We start from the raw sequence: 21,883 nt of genomic DNA, 5'->3' as shown, positions 1-21,883 counted from the left end.
TCACTATTGGATGCAATGTGTATTGGTATTCACAAAAAGTTTCAGAAAATTGAACTTGACATAATTTATTTTGAACTACTTAAAATAATACATTATTTTCATTAAAATCAAAGGACATTTAAAAACAAAACTATGCAATTGTTGAATTGATTGATGATTAGAAAATATTAATTTATAACACATAATTTTACCGACAGTGAATATAATTCATTAATAATTGAGAAATATTTAGGAAATTACTGAATAACGTCTCCTTATCAGGGACTCACTAATCATAATATTAAAAACATAAGCCAACAATAAAATATAATTCTGTGATTTTATTTTACCTGCTATTATCATAACTATGCCTTAATTCATAAAAAGGTCGATTATAAAAAGAATATTAGGTACATCAAATGGCTACACTGATATTATTACCTTTGCAAGGTCATTTCTTCTTCGGGTTTTTTTTTTTTGTAGGATCGTAGTTAGGTAATAGACATAATATATACATATTATAGTTGAGTAAACCATTTCAGTATAGATGAGACACAAGATATGAGTCATACTAGTCCATAACTTAATGTATCATAAATCTTAACATATGGTGTGTTAACCCCGACTATTTCCTGCCACTTTTCCCTTGATTCTTCCCTCTTTTGTTGTACAAATACACATGAATCTTAGTGTATACATCACAACACAATACATACTGACTTGATCTTAAGCGTATGACTGCCATTCATGTATAGCAATTATATACCTACTATGAATTTAAATTTTAATATATGTGCATAATTGTATATCTACTTTAATAATACGGTTAGACCACGAACCAACTACGATATCCTGTATGAATTTAAATTTTCAGTGATTGTTTAAAATAACGTAATAGTCTATATATATTAAAAAAAAAAATTGTATTATTGTTATGATGAGTTACAGTTTTATGATGATTCGTCATACTATTATATTGTAATATGTAAAAAAAAAATTAAATATTAACGGCATAAAAATTCACAATTATACAAAAACATAAGTGAGTATTTTTAGTTTTGTAAAATAGCATTTTTAAAATTTGGATCTTAAGATAACTGAATGAAAAACTTTAATTTGAATATTAATTGATTCTACAAAACTTAGAATAACATTTTTTTATTAGTTTGTTCTGAGGTATCTAATTTTTGAAAACATTACTATTTTATTATTTAAAATCTAAAAAAACTATAAATACATTTTAAATTAAAAAGAAATCAACTAATCTTAATAGGAATTTTAATTTAAAAAAATTATACATGATGGTCAATAACAGTAGATAGGAGACAATTTTTTAAGTATTTTATTTAAATATAGTACTTAACATATTTTATTTTATTTCAATTTTTTTTTTTTTTAATATTGATTTACAAATTTTAACCTATGTACTTCATTATTTTATTAGATTGTTGATATTATATCAAATTAAAATATGGATTTAGTTAGTGATGGCCTTTTGTTAACTAAAAATACAGTTAATAATTTGTTTGGACAATGCGAACCTTGGCAAGTTGCTTCAATTACAGCATCAAGTGTATTATCATCTATATGGATATGGAATTTTGTATTTCAAGATGAAAGCAAGTTTATTTATTATTAAAATAAGTTTTAAATTAATTTTAAAATCATTAAAAATTATAATACATACAAATTTCTTATATTTGGCACTTCTAAAAACAATTTTCTCCAAAAAAATACTTTATTTGTATTATTAAAAAAAATATATTATTTTTACTTTTATGGTATTAATACTAATCTTTCAAATAAAAATAAAATAATATTCACATTTTAAAAAATTTTTTTTAGGATCGGAAATGATAAGGATTAACATCTAAATCCTTACTGTATCCTTAAGAGTAATATTTATATATAAACTAAGATGTTTAATAACAATTTTTGTAACATTTTGGATTCTAAATTTTTTAAAATAGAAAGAAGAATATTTAAGCTTAATAGATCTTTGTAGAATCTAGAAATAACTAAATGATAGAATAATACAAGTTTTATATGTCTTCATTACGTTCAAAAAATAAGTACAAATGTTTTTTTTTTTTATTTATTCTTTAGAAAAATGTTTCAGCACACCAGGTGCTATTACAAATATATTTACAATTTAATTTAATCTAACCTTTACATTTAAATTGATGATAGTAATAATATAATGATGTTAGTTCATGGTAATAAGTTTAAGTTTATTTTATATGTAATAATAATAGGTAGTAATAATAATAATTTTTATAATACAATATTATATAATATTAATAGTATTGGTTATTCTTCATATTCTGATGAGGTCTCTTCGTTGTCCGTTGGGGTTATGTCTGAGGGCAGTCAAGGTTTTAGCCGTCAATTTTGGGTTTTGCTTCTTAGTTGGTAGTGACGGCCGCCGTCCGATTCTTTTAACTTAGTGTGGAAGTTTTTGAGTTGGGTTTTTATCCAGGTACTTATTAAGGGTATTCCAGTGTTGTTATGGATTTGGCGATTCCTCATAAACCATGGTGCTTTTAGGAAGATCCTAAGGAATTTGTTTTGGAGTATTTGGATTTTTTTAATTTTTGTGGGTGAGGCTGCCGCCCAAACAGGGTGGGCATATGTTAATAGCGGTCTGATTATTGAGGTATATAGAAGAAGTGATGACTTGATTAGAGGGTAAAGAGTTCTCATCCTTGTATAGCCCTGTACGAGTTTTTTGTTAATATGAATCTTCCAGGTAAGTTTTTCATCTAGGTGGACACCAAAGTATTTGACTGCGTCTTCTTTTTTATTCCATTGGATGACCTGGTTGTTTATGTGGATATCTTTAGGGTTGTTATATATCTTAAGAGTGAATATTTTAACCTCACTTTTTGTTGGATTTAGATTCAGCTTCCATTTCTGGAACCAGGTAGTTATCTCATTTAGTGAAATTTGTAGGTTTTGGATTGCTAAATCTAAGAAGCTGTCTTGTGTGAGAATGGTCGTGTCATCCACAAACATTGCTAATTGAGAGTTGAGGGGAATTGGGATGTCATGGCAATAGATATTAAACAGAATAGGTCCCAAGACTGATCCTTGAGGGACTCTAGCTTTGATGTGGTGTAATTGTAAGAAGTCTGATCCTAATCTAACTTTGAAAGATCTGTTGAGTATGAAGGATGTGATGGTTTTGAATAGGTATGGGGAAGATTTAGTAGTTTTAATTTTTATTCAAGCCCGCGGTGCCAGACCTTATCGAAAATTTGTGTTAAGTCTAAAAATGCTACTGTGGTGTATTGTTTTTTTTCGTAACTGTGTACAATTATTTCAGTTATACGTTGAATTTGGTGGCATGTCGAATGTTTGGTTTTAAACCCGAATTGGTGTTTTGGGATAACATGAAGATAGGGTTTTATCCTCTCCAATAATATCCTTTCAAATGTAAAATAAGTTTACTCAATACCACTGTAGTGCTGACATATTTTCTTCTATATTTCTTTGTGGATTTTGTTTTATTATCAATTTATTGTAGTTTTTATTATTTTATAATGATTAATGATTATACATCTATCTAGTATTTGTATGCTTAGCCTTATGCAAATTAATTAATTAATAACTTTATATTTATATTGTACATTTTGTGTTACATTTTCATTTTAGGAAGTGTATCAAAATAAAAGAGATGAAATAAAATCTAGAATGGTTATACCTAAGACATTATAGGGTAAAAAAACAAAAATAATTAGGTGCTGGAAAACTATGCTATAGTAGTCCATAATTAATTAAATTGAATGAATATTTATAATTATTCAACAAAGTAACAATTAATAATACTAGCTATAATATCTAATGAGATATTATCAATCATAAAAAAAAAAAAAATAATATAAATAATACTTCAAATAATAAAAGTAATTTTATACTATAAAATATGAATCAAGTTATTGAAATAAAAAATTATTTTATAATAATAAATCTTTCAAATTAAATACTACTTTACCAACAAATATTACTACATTTTAAAGTAAAGAATGTAAATCTCAGGAAATCCTCAATGCAATTACTTTGTTTTATCAATTGTATAATGAAAGAGAAAAGTATAATATATGTATTACATTTAGTTTTTATCCATTTTATCTATATATAATTATATCTATACTTTTCTGGAATGTTTATCCTGATTTTGGATTAGCCTTGTATCACTTTTTATGTTCTTCAACAATTACTCATTTTATTTATAGGAATATGATCGATCCAGTTAACTAAAATTAGTTAAATTAGTAAAATTAAATTAAAATTATTTATTTAGTTAACTAAATGCAATATTATTTTCATGTTTTCTTATATTGAGAAAAACTACTATGAGTTTTGAAAAATAATTTTTAAAATATTTTTAGGTTATTATTTTTATTTTCATGATAACTATCCAAAAAAAATTATTATTTAGCTATTAAGCTTTAACAATTTTCCCTGCCTTGATTTATATTTGAAAAACAAATAAATATGATACATGAAATAATTTATTCATTATATTTATTTTATATTTTTAAATATTCCATAGATTTATATTTCCAATGTTTGAAAATCAAAAAATATAAAAATATATTTATAACTTAACTTTTCATTTTAGGTTTATACAACAGATTAAAAAAATTTACATTTACTCAAATTAAGAAAATACCAAAATTTAGAAAACTGGTTGAAGAAGAAACAAAAAAAATTTCTGATTTATTTGAAAATGAAGTAAAAGAAAATACTAAAAGTGAAAAATATATTGTTGAACTTCCAACCCAAGGTATTCCACGAGATGAATTGATCAAAACTGTAAATAGATATTTAGATCTTGGTAAGCATCATTTATTAATTTTTTCTAAATCATTATTAATATATATTTTGTTTTCATGATTTAGGCAAATACAATTGGAAAGAGGGTTTTATTTCTGGTGCTGTATATTATTATGATGAAGAATTGATTAAATTTCTTACTGAAGTATATGGTCTGGCTTCTTATACCAATCCTTTACATTCAGATATATTTCCTGGAATTTGTAAAATGGAAGCAGAAGTTGTACGTTTAGTTGCAAAACTATTTCATGGTGATCATAATACTTGTGGAACAGTATGTAATTTATAAAAATAGTATACAATTATTTAATTTAAAGTTTAATTTTATTTGAACTATTTTAACTTAAGATGACAAGTGGTGGAACTGAATCAATTATTATGGCATGTAAAGCATATAGAGATTTTGGAAGAAATGAATGTAATATTAAGAAGGGAGTTATAATAGTTCCACGATCAGCTCATCCTGCGTTTGATAAAGCAGCTTCATATTTTGGTGTTAGAATTGTACATATTGATTTAAATCCAGATACATATAGTGTCGATTTAAAAAAAATGGAAAATGCTATCACTAAAAATACAATATTGGTAAGCTTTAATGTTTTAGTTATTTTACCTAGATAAGTTAAATATTAAAATAAAAATATCGTCATGCAGATACAATACAAAAAAAGTATGGGTTCTTAACTTATTTTGTGACATTTGACAACCTATAATTATCCATAAGCCTGTAACTTTAATAGTATTTTTAAATCTTTTTTAGTTTTTATTTTAATATTTAAAATAAATATAATAAATATAATCCTAGAATATATGATAACTTTTTTTGTATTTTCTAGTCTTCTACATTTTCTACATTTTTAATGTTTTTATATTCTGAAAGTGGTTTTATACATTGATAAAATAATAAAATGAATGTTGAATATTTTAAATGTTAACAATATGTTTATAATTATAATATTCATTTTTTTAGTGTTATAAATAATAATAAAAGAATGAAAGAGAAATTGCGTTATTAGAAATTTCAAGTTAAGGTATATTAAAAAATGTTATAAAAAAATAAACCTCTTATTTTTTACTGATTATTATGACAGTTGACTTCATTTAAAATAAATTATTTTCTCAATCATAATATATAATACTATAGAAAAAATAACTAATTTACAAATACTAGTCCCCTTGTAGGGGTCTAATTCACTCCAGTCACCTTATCTTATATATCTGAATTAAAAATTGCCACTTATACATTATGTTGTAAATATTATATATTTTATATTTAGTTTTTAATTGAAAATTACTAATGTATTTATAATTATATAATATTCTCTAAGTTATAGTATAATTTTCAGGTAATACTTAGAGATTCTATTTATTATTCTTGTAATTTTATTTTTAAAATACTTTTTTTCATTTTCATAATTAAAGAACTTGAAATTTTTTTAGTTATTAATATAATTTTCTATATTATTATAGCTTGTTGGATCATTTCCCAATTTTCCTTATGGAACCTCAGATGATATAGAAGCAATATCAGCTTTAGGCCTTAAGTATAATATTCCAGTCCATGTTGATTGTTGTTTAGGTGGATTTATTGCAGCATTTATGCCTCAAGCTGGTTTTTTTTTACCTCAATTTGATTTTATTTTGCCTGGTGTTACAAGTATTTCTGCTGATACTCATAAGGTGATTTTTTCTTATTTTATGTAAATATTTCATGACTAAAAGTTGAGTACTAAATTGGATTTCTAATTATGATCTTAATGATTATGTTGTATAACCTATATTCATTAGTATGGATATACACCAAAAGGTTCATCAGTTATATTGTATTCTGACAAAAAATTTAGACATAATCAATATTATGTATGCACTGAATGGCCTGGTGGTCATTATGGTTCACCAACTGTAAGTGGATCAAGATCTGGTGGTAAATTTATTTATAGTTTAATTAAAAAAAACTATTAAATTGACTTTATATTTTATTTGACATTAAAACATTTTAGGTATAATTGCTGCTTGTTGGGCTACATTAATGTATTTTGGTATGAATGGTTACATTAATTCAACCAAAGCTATTATGGAAACTAAGATATTTATTGAAGAACAGTAAGTACTAAATTAATATTTATTCTTAAATCATTAAAAATATTCTGTTGTTAATTTTATTTTTTAATCATATCCACCAGTGGAATAGTTACTAGGGGGGGGGGTGTAAGGGGTTTCTACCCCCAGATTTTTTTTTTTAATGATATTTAATTATTATATATATATATATTTAATTATTTATTTATATATATTTACATTTTATAGTAAAATTATATTTTCATTTTATTATGATTAGGTATATATTAGAAGTTGAGTAACAAAATCATTTTTATTAAATACGAGATATAATAATAACACCATTTTAAATGTAATATTATATAGGACCTCATTTTAAGATGTACTAAAAATATTATGAGTTGACTCTTAAACAATCCCCTTCCCACGCAGAAAAAATTGTATCTACGCCACTTATCATATATATTTATATTTTGTAATATTGTAATAATATAATATTATGAATATAAGATTTATTTTATTACTTATTACTAGAGACGTTGCGATACTACCGATACCAATAAAATATTGATTCTTTTCTTTCGATTCAAGTTCTTTTTGTATCGATACCATGGAACATTGATAGATAAATAAAATACTAAGTGTTTATTTGAGTATTTAAGTATTAATTATTCAATATTTTTCAAAATATCGATTGAACTATTGAACAATACCGATTAGTTTTTACAATTCAATAGTTTTAAAAAACAATTAAGTCAATCGAAACAATAGAGTATTATTACATGAATGATTCAATACTTGACTTAAGGGAAATGCGGGGGTAACTTAGTACCCCAACTTAATACCCAGATATTCTAGCGTATCCTTGCTATATTTTTAAAAAAGAACCCTTGGGATGGTATTTAATTTAAATTTAGATTTTACCAAATTATATAATGTTAATATTTGTATAAAAAATAAATTATTTACAAAATGTATACCTAGGTAGGTATTAGATTTTGATACAGCGATACATAATAAATGATACGAGTAATAATACATAATACTTAATAGCGTACATAGAAAATATAATGTACATAATAATTGTCATTACATAGAAAACCTGTAGTTTATTAATTTTATTGTTATATTTATAATTTTGGACTAATTTGAAAATCTTTAGAAAAAAAGTATACATATCAATTGTGAGGGAAAAGGTTTTTTACAACCCCCAGACTTCATGATGAAAATGTTATGGTTGGATGGGTAGGTGTGTGATTGGATTTAAATGATTAGTGGATACACACTTACCAAATTTCCAAGTTAAAACATACCACCAACACGAGACATAAATGCAACGGAATACGCGGTAGTCGATAAGTAACACGGCAATAAGATCAACATTCTTTATTTTTAGTTAATTATAAAATATAAGAGAGAAAAGCCTTTTAGAATTTGCTTATCCTACGTACGAGTTGATAAAATATAAGTAAGTAGGTTCTTTAATCTTTAATTTGCAGAAAAATGGTCGTATGGGTGACTACTTCCCTCTCTCTGGTTACCTCTTTGGAGTTAATCTGATTAATCCGGGATCCCACGGCGCATGGTGCAGCTCGCGACTTGGGGTTTAGTGTAGCTCGATACACATAGGCATGCATAGAGTTTCAAGCAGCGAATATTTTTACCGGCCCATACATGAGTACCAAGTTAACATTTTTAAGCTCAAATTTGAGTTTCAAAGCCTATTTAAAGTTTAAACACAGAAAAGATTAGGTTAGTAGCATTGTACTTTTTGGCTAACCAATTTATTTTGTATTAAGCCTTACCGGTGTGGCCGCCCAACTTGAACCAATTCGGCCCTTACAAATATATTCAAATCGTCTAGTGGCAGTAAGAGCACAACTTGCTGCCCCTATGTGCACGCCTATTTCGGTACAGCAAATGTTTCTTATGATGGGTGTGACGTGGCACAGCTTGGGTAATCGGATTTTGGTACCGGAGTCAAAGGAGACGAGCCGCGCCCTTTGCTCGAGTCTTTAAAACTATTTATTGACTTACCGTAATTTAAAAAGATTTGGTAGTTTTTTTTCATATTTTTATTTTAATAATTTGTATAAAAATATGGAACAGTCAAATAGAGCTAATTAGAAGTTCCTCGAGTTCTATGAATAACATTCTTGAACATATATGGTATACTAAAAATCCACAACAAAAAGTTCAGAATGCTGTGCATGATTCATGGGATAACATAATAAAAAACTTAAATCAAAATTTAAAAAAATGCATAACACATTATAATATAATGCACCGCACACTTCACAATTTTTTCTTGATTATTCATTTTACAAAATTTAAATTAAAAAAATAATAATAAAGACATAGGATCAATTCTGATAAGAGGCAGACTCGGAGTGTTTCAGCAATGAATAGGTATCAAGTCCAGAAATGCATCGAGCAACGCGACATGATTCTTGTAGGTTAGTGTTCTCAAACTCAAATTATCTACGGGCCATATATTTTTTCAAAGAAAGTTCAGGGGCCAAATTTTAAGTGTCATCTTTTTTACTTAAACACTAAAAACTGAAAACAAAATGAAGACAAAGATACATACAAATTCCATTTATCTAAAGTATTCTAAATGACTTAATATATTATGAAATTACTTTTATTATAATTACTACTACCAACATTATTTATAAAAACATAAACAAAGTAGATGTTTATTTCACTTATTATTACTACAAAATTATCATTGAAAAAATATGATGAACATTAATTTAAAAAAAAAAATTAGAATTAAAATCTAAAAATATTTTGATAATTTGTTTACTTTTTATTTTTGAGTTGCACTTGAAATTTGACTTCTTTTCTTTTGTACCAAGCTGTCTATATTTGCACAAGAATTTCTTGATGCTAAATGTAAAACATATTGTAATTTTACGTTTGAAATTTTATTGCAACTTATCGATTTATTAAATTTCATGAGAGAAAATAATTGTTCACGTACAATAAAAGTTACCGAACCTGGATAAAATATGAGAAAAATGTTTCTTTAATTTTGGATAACTGTTTCCAAGATATTTAAAAATTTCTGAAACTCTAACGGTTTCAAATTTTGATTTTAAAACAGAATTACATTGCAATTCAATTAACTTGTGTTGTAAATCTTCCCACACATGTTCTACGTTTATAGAAAATGGTTCACTAAAAAGTAGAAAATCATTTTTATACTTTTGAAAATCGGCAAATATATTCATAAATTCATTTTTTAGTAATAAAATATATGAAATGTATTTTTTATTATCATTACTATCATTGAATAACTGTTTTAATGTAGGAAAGTGTACCAAATTATTTAATGAAAGTTGAGTTTCCCTTAATCGAAGTTTCATCGTAAATGAATGAATTTTGAGTCATACATATTTGTGACAATTTTGTTTTTTCCTTGTAATTGTAAGTTGAGAATATTTAAATGTGTAGAAATATCAACAAGGAAAGCTAAATTTTTTAATCCATTCATTATTGATTTACTCTGAAACAATCTTGTTTTTTAGTTTCATAAAACAGTCTATTTCTTTTAATAAATTATAAAATATTTGTAGAACTGCTCCACGACTTAACCATCTTACCTCACTGTAATATATCGAACAACCATACTGAGCATCCATTTCATCGAGTAGTATACTAAATTGTCTATGATTCAATGTACGGAATCTAATCTAATTCACTGTTTTAATAATTATATCCATAACATGTTCCATTTTAATTTTTTGGAATATAAAGATTCTTGGTGGATTATACAATGAAGACTTTTCAAATCTACACCATAAGCAGTGGCGTAGCCAGGATTTTTAAATGGGGGGGGGGGCTAACCACTTTTTTTGGATAAGTAAGGTAAAAGAGGATATGAGAATTCACCCTTAACCCCCCCCACCATCTACCACCAAGTTTCTAAACGCATTTTAGTAGTAGCATTTTAGTATAGTCTTAAAAATATTTATTAACATATAATTTAAATAATAATAATAATAATTTTGGTTTCAGTATTCAGTCACTTGCTCCACTCTGACAGCTGCATCCTCTTAGGCGAATTTCTGGCAAATTCAATTATTATTTCACTTTCATCGAATTGCTCTTTTTTATTTATATTAGCCATAGCTAACACATTCAGTCTGTTTTCCGATATGGTGCTTCTTATAAAAATTGTTTAAGCAATTAAGTGCAGAAAATGTTCTATTTGAAGTGGAAGAGGTAACTGGTAACGTGGCGAATAATTGTAAAAGTATTTTAATGTTAGGTCGAAGATTGGTGCGATGAGAAAGTGAATCAAGAGCAGAATTCGGTTTTGTAATAGTATTTTGACTCCATTGTTGCCTCCATATGAACAGGTCAGCCCTGATTGTAGATGAGGTATCATCATGGAGATCTTGGACATATATTCTAGCAGCTTTTATAATATTTTTATCGTCATACATATTTAAATTGGCCGGAATAAGTCCTTCAAGTAGCATAACATCAATAAGCCTTTGATTAAAACGAGCATTGATTCTATTAAATACTCAAGATACATTATACATATAAACATGGTCCATGGGGGAGGCTATAGCCCCCTTAGTCCCCCCCCCCTTAGCTACGCCACTGACCATAAGTCATAGCTTTTGCTTTTAATCGAGAAACTAATCCTGCTTTTACACCTAACATTGGGGAGCTCCATCAGTAGTAATACTCGAAAAATTATTTCAATCTACTTCTCATTCATTAAGACACTTTTCAATACAATCATATAAATCATTACCGGTTGTATCAGACATAGGAATCGTAGACATAGGACTTGATTCCTAAGTCCAAAAGTTCTTCAGTTACTTCAAAATTATCGAAAACTCCACGAATAAAAATAGCTAACTGGGCGGTATTGGTAATATCGGTACTTTCGCCAACAGCAATAGAAAAACTTAAAGATCGTTTATTTTTTTCATGCAATTGTTGTTTAACATTATTATCTATTTCTTCAGTTCTCTGAGCAATAGTGTTTCCACTTAAACTTATATTCATAAATACTTGTTTATTTTCGGGATATATTACTTTCACCGCACTAACTATACACTCTTTAATAAATTCACCGTCAGTAAAAGGTTTTGACGCACGTGCGATTTTTTCTGATATAACGTAACTACATTTAACCGAATCAATATTTTCTCTTCTTATATTATCAAACAATTTTGTTTGTTGAAAGATATTTTTTTTTAATTCTTCAAATTTTTCTTCGCGTAATTTTCCTACAAAGTTATCGTAAATCTTACCATGATTTGCGTCATAATGTCTTTTAATGTTGTACTCCTTCATGATGGATACACTTTGTTTACAAATCAAACATATTAGAAGAGAATTAGTAAAAAAGTATGCATAGCCCCATTTTTCTTGAAAAGCCCGTCTTGGTCAATTTTACGTTTCATCGGTTTGAAATTTTTTTTTTTTATTGCTAAGGCATTCCTAGTTAGAATAGCTATCTAAGCCTATTGATAATATATACATGCAATTTTCTTACTTACATAAATGCGATATAATAATGTAATATAAAATATTAAGTAAAATATAAAATTAGCGAGATATTAAATATTAAATAAAATATTAAGTATTAAGTTAATAAAATATTGTTAAATATAAGTTAAAAATAGAATTTTTCTGGCTTGATGTATTCGATGTGGCAATGATTGGTGGTGGGTTATTTAATTCGGTCGTAGGGTCTTCCTCTCTTGAGACGGCGAATTTTTGGTGGACTTACGGTTAAGTTGTAGTGGACGGCGTCATTCGAATTCTTAAGAGAGTGAAAGAATCTGTTTGCTATATGATTTATGTACTCGTTGATAGTAAGAATTTTCAGATCATTATGCAGGGCTTTGTTACGACATCGGTTTGATATAAGACATTTAAACAAACAAATAACGCTTATAAACTTAAATTTAAAATTACACTTGAATAGCAACTAGTTACTAGTACGAATAGAATAACACTAGTCACAGTAAAACTGTTACACACTATTACGGCACCAACACCGAAATACAAATTATATTTATCTTTGTAGATTACATTTATTGAATTTCAAATACTTTATCGAGTATAATGGAATTTCTAAACGATTAATGTAAGAATAAAACATTATGGACGTCAGATATTTTTTATAGGTTAGGTTAGGTTTTTTATAGGTATTTCTGATGCGTAAAAAAAAAATTGTTTGTTCAAAATGTATTTTTATTGCGGGCCGTATGTTTGAGACCACTGGCGAACCTGGGGGGGGGGCAAGGGGCATTTGCTTCCCCGAGAAGTTTTTTGATGCCATAATGCAAATTAATTATTCAGCTTAAATAATGTAAATTATAAATATTTTTAATTTTCACTGATTATAATCGTGTTTGATATCACTTATCAATGTAATATAAAATATCAATATTCGACCGAATTGGGATTAATGGGATTAATAATTAAGAGTGATGTTCACACACACATTTCTATATAATACTAGATAACGAACTTGTATATAATTTACATTGTTATCAGTGAGGCTCATATTAAAGATAGCCGCCATTTTGTCGACTGGCAAAACAAATATAATTATACCAAATTTGAATGTATACAAATGCAATTACATACAAGTATGTAGAACTATAATTCTATATTTTTAAAAAAATTAAAAATATTTTATACTTATAAATAAAAAAATAAAGTAATAGTGCTTAGGTAATTACATATTTTATTTAATTATTGATTATTAAACAATGTTAATTTTGTGAACAAACGACGTTTACTAATGGTGTCAGATAATTTTGATTCAGCTAGATGATGAAGACGAATTTTTAAGTATTGTCTACAAATTAGAGTAACTAAATTCAACTGATGACTTTCTAAAGAGCAATCTTCTGAAAAATTTAATCTTGCAAAAATATTTGAGTTATAGACAATTTTTTATTTGAATTATAATTTTAGAATTTATATTAGATTTCAAGTTGGTAAAATTATTGGTTATAATTGACAATGTAGTTTCAACAAATTTAATAATTTTAAAAACGTCAGTAGAACTCTTTACTAGTCCTCTCCTATTTTTAACATCTACTAAATTGAAAATTAAAATTCATGACAATAATTGTGAGTTGGTGGATTGTAAATTAGACTGTCGAAGCATGAGCTACAATCAATTTTCATGTAAATACTTTTCACAATAAATCTACTTATATACAACACATTTTCTTTAATTAAATTAAAAGGTCCAATTTTGTTAAAAAGTATTTCTGGCAATTCATGAATATCATCTGATATTTCATTGCTATTTATGAATTCTTTTTTTCTTTTGGCCCAACGAATTTCAAAAATGCTTTCTGTACTTGTGCTATCCATTATTATACAATTAGCTGCATAAGATGATCGTATTGAATTTTTTAGTAATAATTTTACATGGCTGTTTTAAATTCCAATACATTAGGGTTGTTATTATTACCAAAACATTGTCTTATTTTAGAGAAAAATATTTCAATATGATCCTGTGAGAACTTGTAGGTTTATAAGTATTTGAATTTTGAAGTAATAGAAAATTCTTGAGCAATACTGAAGATAGATTTAATAGCAACTGCAAACCCTACAAATTAAGTTATAAGAATAAATTATTTTTCAAATATATAAAAGTTCATTTTCAAATATTAAATGTAAATACATAAGATAAATAATATTAATATAGGAAATATATTTTATAAAATAATAAACAAACCAATAATAAAATTTTTCTCGAGGTCAAAAAAATTAGAACACCTTTTACATCCCTTAATTTTAATAAATATTCTACTAAAGTCAGAATCATAGTTTTTTGTTTTTCAATTTCATTCAAGTACAATGGTTTTTTAAGCCCTTTGCTAAATGGATTTCTGGAATTTAAAAAATCAAATTTTCTATCTATTGTTCTTATAAAAGTAATTGTTTTATCACCTGTAATTAATATATAGTTAAGACAACAAAATTAGAAAATGTTTTAAAAAATTCATATGATTATGATATATTTAGATTTTTTACAGTTATCAAACTCATGTAATTTAAGTTGTTTAAAAAACTCTAAGGCATCAGCAATTGAAGAGCTCAATGTTTGAGCTACTATTTTAACTTTCATAATGTTTTATTGTTACAAAAAGTTAAAATTATTAACATGCTATAAATTGAATAAATCAAATGTTTTGCCAATCGACAATATGGTGGACACTGATAAGAAAAACTTCAATAAACATATTTCTTTATCTAGTATTATACAGAAATCTGTGTGGTTACATACAGTCACTATTTTATAATGTCGTTATCATTGATATGAGTGATCAACATGAGTTTTAAGTATTTAGTAATAATTTATAATAAAGTGTCAGATTATATTATTATCATAAAAAATTGTGTAATTAATTTATTCCCCCCAAAAAAAAAATGTTTCACAGGTATGCCACTGTTTGAGACCACTGGTGTAGAGCCTTTACAGAGGTCACACATGTAGATTAGGATCGTCTACAGTGGCGTAGCAAGGGGGGTCTAAGGGGGATATAGCCCCCCCCCATGGGCTGTGTTTATATGTATAGTGTATCTATATACTAAACTAGTATACTACTATTTTTATTTAAGTGTTTTATAAACCTTTGGTATTAACTAAAGTTTGACAATTAACGAATAACAGGTGTTTGTCTTTGGCATAGATATTACAGATTTCTAATACTTCTTGTTTCTATCATGATTATCACTATCTTTTTGATGGTTATCATTAGGGCTCGGATTTATATGTAAATACATATTTTTACTGTGACTTGATAAATTAATTTAGGTAAGTGATAAATTCGTTTCAAGGGATTTCCATTGTAATCTGTATATATAAAAATTTCGTGTCACGATGTATGTTCGTGATAATCTCCGAAACTACTGGACCGATTTTGATGAAATTTTTTACACCGTGTGTAATTTGGTCCAACTTAAAATATAGGATAGTTTTTTTTCAAATTTTTTAATATTTTAAATATTTTAATTAACTTTTTAATAAATGTGTATAATTGCATGGTGTATTTCGGGTTTTCCCGTGACCGACCGCGACAGTATCTATATAGCTACCTGTAATCTGACCTTTTTTCTATTGTGTGTGTTTTATCGTCGGCGGCGTGTAGATATGAATTGTTCCGAGAATTATATAACTAACCTAACCTATGGTTTTTATCTCAATATTATTTTTTGCATTGCAATTGTTGTAATGAAGAAAGTTATAGAATTTTCGAGAAATGTTCAAAGGTATAAAATGCGAAGTTCGGTACGACGTAAATTCAGAAAATATATATGTTGGTTTGTACTTAATTTCAACATTTAGATACTTTACCTATTACTTTTAAATTTTCTCATACATAATAACACTAATACATGGCCTACGAAAATGCCAAAAAACCAACTAATACGCGGGCAACGCCGTGTCGGGACAGCTAGTGAACTATATTTTATTTTATATATTTTTACATATTTTGTCTTAAGTACATATTTTTACATATTTCTCAATAATTCCATTTTTCCCTACATATTTCGACAATTTACGATTTATTAATAGTTGTATACAGTGGCGTATCCAGGGGGGGCCACAGGGGCCATGCCCCCCCCTCGTTGGCTGTATTTACTAGATTTTATTTTAAAGATTTATATTTATTCGTATACATGAACGCATACTGCAATAATATGCTTATACCAATGAATATTTTGCGGTTTTACCAGTAATCATTATTACCGTTATCACGTTTTGATAAAATTGCAATTCGTTGATTGGTCAAAATAATTTTATACAATCTACAATTGTTTTTATACACTAATAATTTTGTTTGGACTAACCCGTTTTTATTATTAAATTACTATTTATTATTATGTACATATATATTAACTTAATAACTGACTGAAAATATAAATAAATTATTTTCATTAAAAACATTAAATATTTGGTTAATTTTTTTTTATCTTTTTGGTAGTAGGTAGTGTATAAGGTAAAATTTTAGACTGTGTGCCCCTCCCCTAAAAAAAATTCTGGCTACGCCACTGGTTGTATATGATTTCCCATGTTTCAAAAAGTACGTAAACAAAATAATACCAAATTATTGAACTAATCGACCGTAATCTACGGTCGATATAATATTATATTCGACATTTGTTACCTCGATAAATGATAGATAACGATTTATTAATACGTGTTTGCGTTTGAAGTACTGACAGCGAGTCAGTATACCCACATTGACGAACGGGACGTGTGCTTATTTAGACGTGTAATTTTGAGTTGGCCGTGTTAGTGTTAAATTATGCCGAAAGTTCGAGTGTCCAAAGTTGGAAAAGCTAAAAACTATGTACTAGAATTTCCAGACGAACATTTTCAGATGGTGATGGTGATATTTTGTACTGTTCTGCGTGTGAAAAATCTGTTTCCATTGAACAACGTTTTTTAGTAGTACAACATATAGGGACCGCCAAACATAAAGAGAGTAAAATAAGACGACAAAAATTCAAACAGCAGTTTTTTACTTCCGCCAGTACTTCTTCAGGTAATAAAAACTCGTTTAATTCCGAACTTTGTCGTGCTTTTATACATGCGGATATTCAAATCTCCAAGTTGGAAAATAAATCATTGAATGCTTTTTTAACAAAGTATACAGGGCAATTAATTCCTGACGAAAGTACTCTTAGTAAAAATAACATGCAGAAATTTATCAGGAAACACTTAATTCTATTAGAAACATCATTCAAGATGGCCCTATATGGGTTTCGATCGACGAAACAGTAGACGTTGAAGGTAGAATGGTTGGAAATGTTATTGTTGGAAAATTAAGTGAAACCTTTTCTAAACCATTTTTATTAAATTGTGCACAGTTAGAAAAATGCAGCCTCAAAACCATAGTCAAACTATTTAACGATTCGATGAGTTTATTATGGCCAAAAGGTGTGAAACACGAAAATGTATTATTGTTTTTAACTGATGCAGCGTCGTATATGGTGAAATTCGCTGTTACCATTAATGTATTTTACACAAAGATGATTCACTTGATATGCTTAGCTCATGGACTTCATAGAATTGGAGAAACCATTAGAGCTAAATTTAGTAAAGTAGACAAGTTAATCGCTGAGGTCAAAAAAATATTTTTAAAAGCTCCAAGTCGTGTAGAAAAGCTGAACGAAATGTATCCAAATTTGAGTCATCCATCAGAACCAATAATTACTAGATGGGGGACATGGTTGAATGCAGTCAAATACTATTGCGAAAACTTTGAAAAAATAAAAGATGTTGTATCAACGTTGGATTCTACTTCAGCAGTTTCTATTCAAAAAGCGAAACATTTATTAAATATAGATGATATTAAAAATAATTTAATTTATATATCTAATAATTTTGGATTTTTAGAAGATACAATAAAACAACTAGAAACAAAAAAAATAACTTTAGTTCAAAATTGTAGCTAAGACCTTCTACAGACGTTTTAATTTCAACCTACAAAACCATAAAAATCCTTTAATCAAAGAACTTGCGTCTATAAATATAACCGGCAACCCACAAAAAAGGTTGAAAAGGCGGTGGTGTAGGGACCTATTAGTCTAGATCAATCTAACTTCTTTTGTTCTTCTCTCTATATCTACCTTTGCTATTTCCACTTATCTTTCCTTATGATATTTTCTAACATTGTTTAACACTTTTTTTTTTTTTTTTTTTTTTCTCATATTTAACTGTAAAAGTGCCTTCACTGGAAGGTATCTTTAATCCGTCCTTCACGCCATAGTTATGTATTTCATCAATTTCACTTATTGTTCAAATTTATGTAACAGATTGTGGAAATATAAATAAAGTAATAAAAAAAAAAAAAGTTCAAAGTTTAGGACTTATAGAAGAAGCTGAAAAATGCATAGAACAAGTACAAGGACCCTTGGGAGTTGCAGTAAAAGAAAAAATGCACAGCGTATTACATAAAAATCCTGGTTTAGACTGCCTAAAATTAATTAGAGATGCACATTGCGAAATGAATGGGGTAATATTTCCGGCTGAACTCATTGCTTTGGACATTGCAAATATGAAATTTGCACCCATTACCTCGGTGGAAGTCGAGCGCTCCTTTAGTCGGCACAAATCTGTGTTACGACCAAATCGTAGATCATTTAACTTTGAAAATTTGAGCATGTATATGGTATCTCATTGCTTTCAAGACCAAGATAATCAAAATGAATAATGAATAATAGTAGTAAAATAAGTAAATTAGTTAATAATGTAATTTATAAAGACATTTTTTATATTTTTGTAATTTTTTTGTATTCCATATTTTCATTTTTTAATCACATATAAAGTGATTTATTATTACATATATATTTATATATTTTGGTTTTTTTAATACATATAAATCCGAGCCCTAGTTATCATGCAAGGTTGTGGCGAGTCACTATCAAATATTTAATTACGTTTTCAACATGGGAAAAAGTGTTAATATTGAAATAAAAATGCCACAAGTATGTAAAAGGCAAACTCAGATAGAAAACTTTATTTCTGAAAATCCAGAAATATATTTTAAATGTTCTACTTTTATTCCTTTTCTTGACTATTTAATAGAATCAATGGATGCTCGTTTTAATCAAAGGATTATTGATGTTATGCCATTTGAAAGACTTATTCCGACCAATTTAAATATGTTTGACGATGAAAATATTATAAAAGCTGCTAAAATATATGCTCAAGATCTCCATGATGATACCTCATCTACAATCAGAGCTGAGCTGTTCATACGGAGGCAACAATGGAGTCAAAATACTATTCAAAAACCGAATTCTGCTGTTGATTCACTCTCTCATTGCACCAATCTTCAACCTAACATTAAAATACTTTTACAATTATTCACCACGTTACCAGTTACCTCTTCCACTTCAAATAGAACGTTTTCTGCACTTAATTGCTTAAAAAATTTTTATAAGAAGCACCATATCGGAAAACAGACTGAATGTGTTAGCTATGGCTAATATAAATAAAAAAGAGCAATTCGATTAAAGTGAACTAATAATTGAATTTGCCAGAAATTCGCCTAAGAGGATGCAGCTGTCAGAGTGGAGCAAGTGACTGAACACTGAAACCAAAATTATTATTATTATTATTATAAATTATATATTAATAAATATTTTTAAAACTATACTAAAATGCTTGAATTACATTTAAAAACTTGGTGGGGGGGGGTTAAAGATGAATTCTCATATCCTCTGTTACCTTACTTATCCAAAAAAGTGATAGCCCCTCCCATTTAAAAATCCTGGCTACGCCACTGATCGTCTAGGTTTGGTCCAGAGGCGAGCCACAACCCACACGCCTTGGGATCCTGGTTTTATGTTCAGTTTTCAATTAAGTAGGACCGAAAAATTTGTATACGTCATTAGAGTACCTTTAATATTCTTTTTCTAAGCCAAGTACTGGCATGAATAGATAGTTTTAGAAAACAATCAAGTCGGTTGTACCTTCTCTTAGACATAATTATTTAATCATTTATTAAAAACAATGAATAAATAGATGGTTAAAAACTATTGAATAGGTTGATAGTTTTCACTCTGTAGCAGTGGCGCGCACAAGAAGGGTCAGGGGTGTCGACTGACACCCCTCAGAGAATTGGTGGATGAATATTTGTTTAATTTAATACTAACCAATTTTTCAGCTATTCAAATCAACATAGTAACTAGAACTAAAGCGTCGTATGAGAATAAGTAGTAGAGCTCAATCCCAAAAATTATGACATACAAACTTATAAATTAATACCCAAAAAATTAAAAAAATAATTAATATTAGGTTTATTTAAAAAAAATTTATTTATAGTATCTTTGTTAGAAAGAAAAAACCAAAAACACCTAAAATTAAGAGTTATACTATGCCTAAACTCAGATTTTACTGGTGGGGTGGGTGGGTACCTCGAAATATATATTTTCGACATCCTTTTCAAAAATCTGCTGTGCGCCACTACTCTGTAGTGCCTATCACTAAACGATACTGTTTGTTGGTGTTCAAGATTATTATTAAATCTGTATCATTAAATAAAGGCATTAATATTATTTTTTTAATGAAAACGGAAATATTAAATCACTTATTTTATTTATAGATTACGTAGTATGGAAGGTATTTTTATTTTTGGAAATCCTACTACGTCTGTAATAGCAATAGGGTCAAATGTTTTTAATATTTATCGATTGTCTGATGCCTTAAATACTAAAGGCTGGAATTTAAATACTTTACAATTCCCAATTGGGTGAGTTTTATTAAATAATTTGAGATTGAGTTTTAAAATTAGTAAAAATATTATCAATATTTAATAATTTTTAGGATTCATATATGTATTACACATTTACATACCAAGCCTGATGTAGCTTCATTATTTGTGAATGATTTAAGACAAGAATTAGACAAAATTTTAAAAAATCCAAATGTTGAACTAACTGGAAAAGTATGAGTGCTATTTAATGTGAAAATATTATTGTTTAATGTTATATTTTTATTTTTTAGATGGCCATGTATGGAATGTCTGCTACATTGCCTGATAGAACCATAGTTGGTGATATCACAAGATATTTTATTGACGCCATGTATTATACTCCAACGTAATACTTAAATTGTATTTACCTATATATATGGATGTATATTTATATACATATATGTATATTAAATTGGCTTATTGTATGTATTCATTTAGGTCTCTAAATATTTGTAATATGTGAAAAGGAACGTGTTTACTTCTTTTTAATTAACTTTGCATAATTTATAGTATTTACTATTTATAATAATAAAATATAACTTTTTTTTTTAAATTGTATGAGCCTTTGCTAATTATAACTTCTTATTTAATATAATCATTAGTAGTTATTGTTAAAAAAAAATTTTATAGTAAGTTCCTTATCTCTTGATAACTGAAGTTCGCTTATTTATATAAAATAAAGTATGATATTAACCTATAATTTATATCAGGGATGGCTAACTCAAAGTTACTAGAGA

General features: G+C 27.3%; 1 protein-coding gene across 2 annotated transcripts; it reads left to right on the top strand.

The window, feature by feature from the left end:
* Positions 1 to 510: 510 nt before the first annotated feature.
* Positions 511 to 21,699, top strand: LOC112683199 (sphingosine-1-phosphate lyase). Of its 2 annotated transcripts, XM_025554106.1 has the most exons (11): positions 511 to 1,021; positions 1,424 to 1,598; positions 4,604 to 4,819; positions 4,884 to 5,092; positions 5,167 to 5,403; positions 6,289 to 6,498; positions 6,607 to 6,742; positions 6,819 to 6,921; positions 20,997 to 21,143; positions 21,218 to 21,338; positions 21,398 to 21,496. In XM_025554106.1, the coding sequence occupies exons 2-11, from the start codon at positions 1,451 to 1,453 to the stop codon at positions 21,494 to 21,496; spliced, it is 1,626 nt and encodes a 541-aa protein (XP_025409891.1). In that variant the 5' UTR covers positions 511 to 1,021; positions 1,424 to 1,450. The 2 variants fall into 2 exon arrangements, with proteins under 2 accessions (XP_025409891.1, XP_025409892.1); XM_025554107.1 differs by lacking the exon at positions 511 to 1,021 and having other exon boundaries at positions 1,451 to 1,598; positions 21,398 to 21,699.
* The last annotated feature ends 184 nt before the right edge of the window (positions 21,700 to 21,883 follow it).

Source organism: Sipha flava, unplaced genomic scaffold, assembly GCF_003268045.1.
Source record: "Sipha flava isolate LNK unplaced genomic scaffold, YSA_version1 222_pilon_pilon, whole genome shotgun sequence".
Taxonomy (NCBI): domain Eukaryota; kingdom Metazoa; phylum Arthropoda; class Insecta; order Hemiptera; family Aphididae; genus Sipha; species Sipha flava.
Note: the sequence above shows the minus strand (reverse complement) of the source record. Positions and strands in the feature narration are given on the sequence as shown.

Excerpts from the sequence above, each read along its gene's own strand:
- LOC112683199 (XM_025554107.1), top strand. The coding sequence starts at position 1,451 with ATGGATTTAGTTAGTGATGGCCTTTTGTTAACTAAAAATACAGTTAAT. Across the intron at positions 1,599-4,603 it reads TTTTGTATTTCAAGATGAAA|GTTTATACAACAGATTAAAA; the intron begins GCAAGTTTATTT and ends TTTTCATTTTAG. Across the intron at positions 21,144-21,217 it reads ACTTTACAATTCCCAATTGG|GATTCATATATGTATTACAC; the intron begins GTGAGTTTTATT and ends AATAATTTTTAG.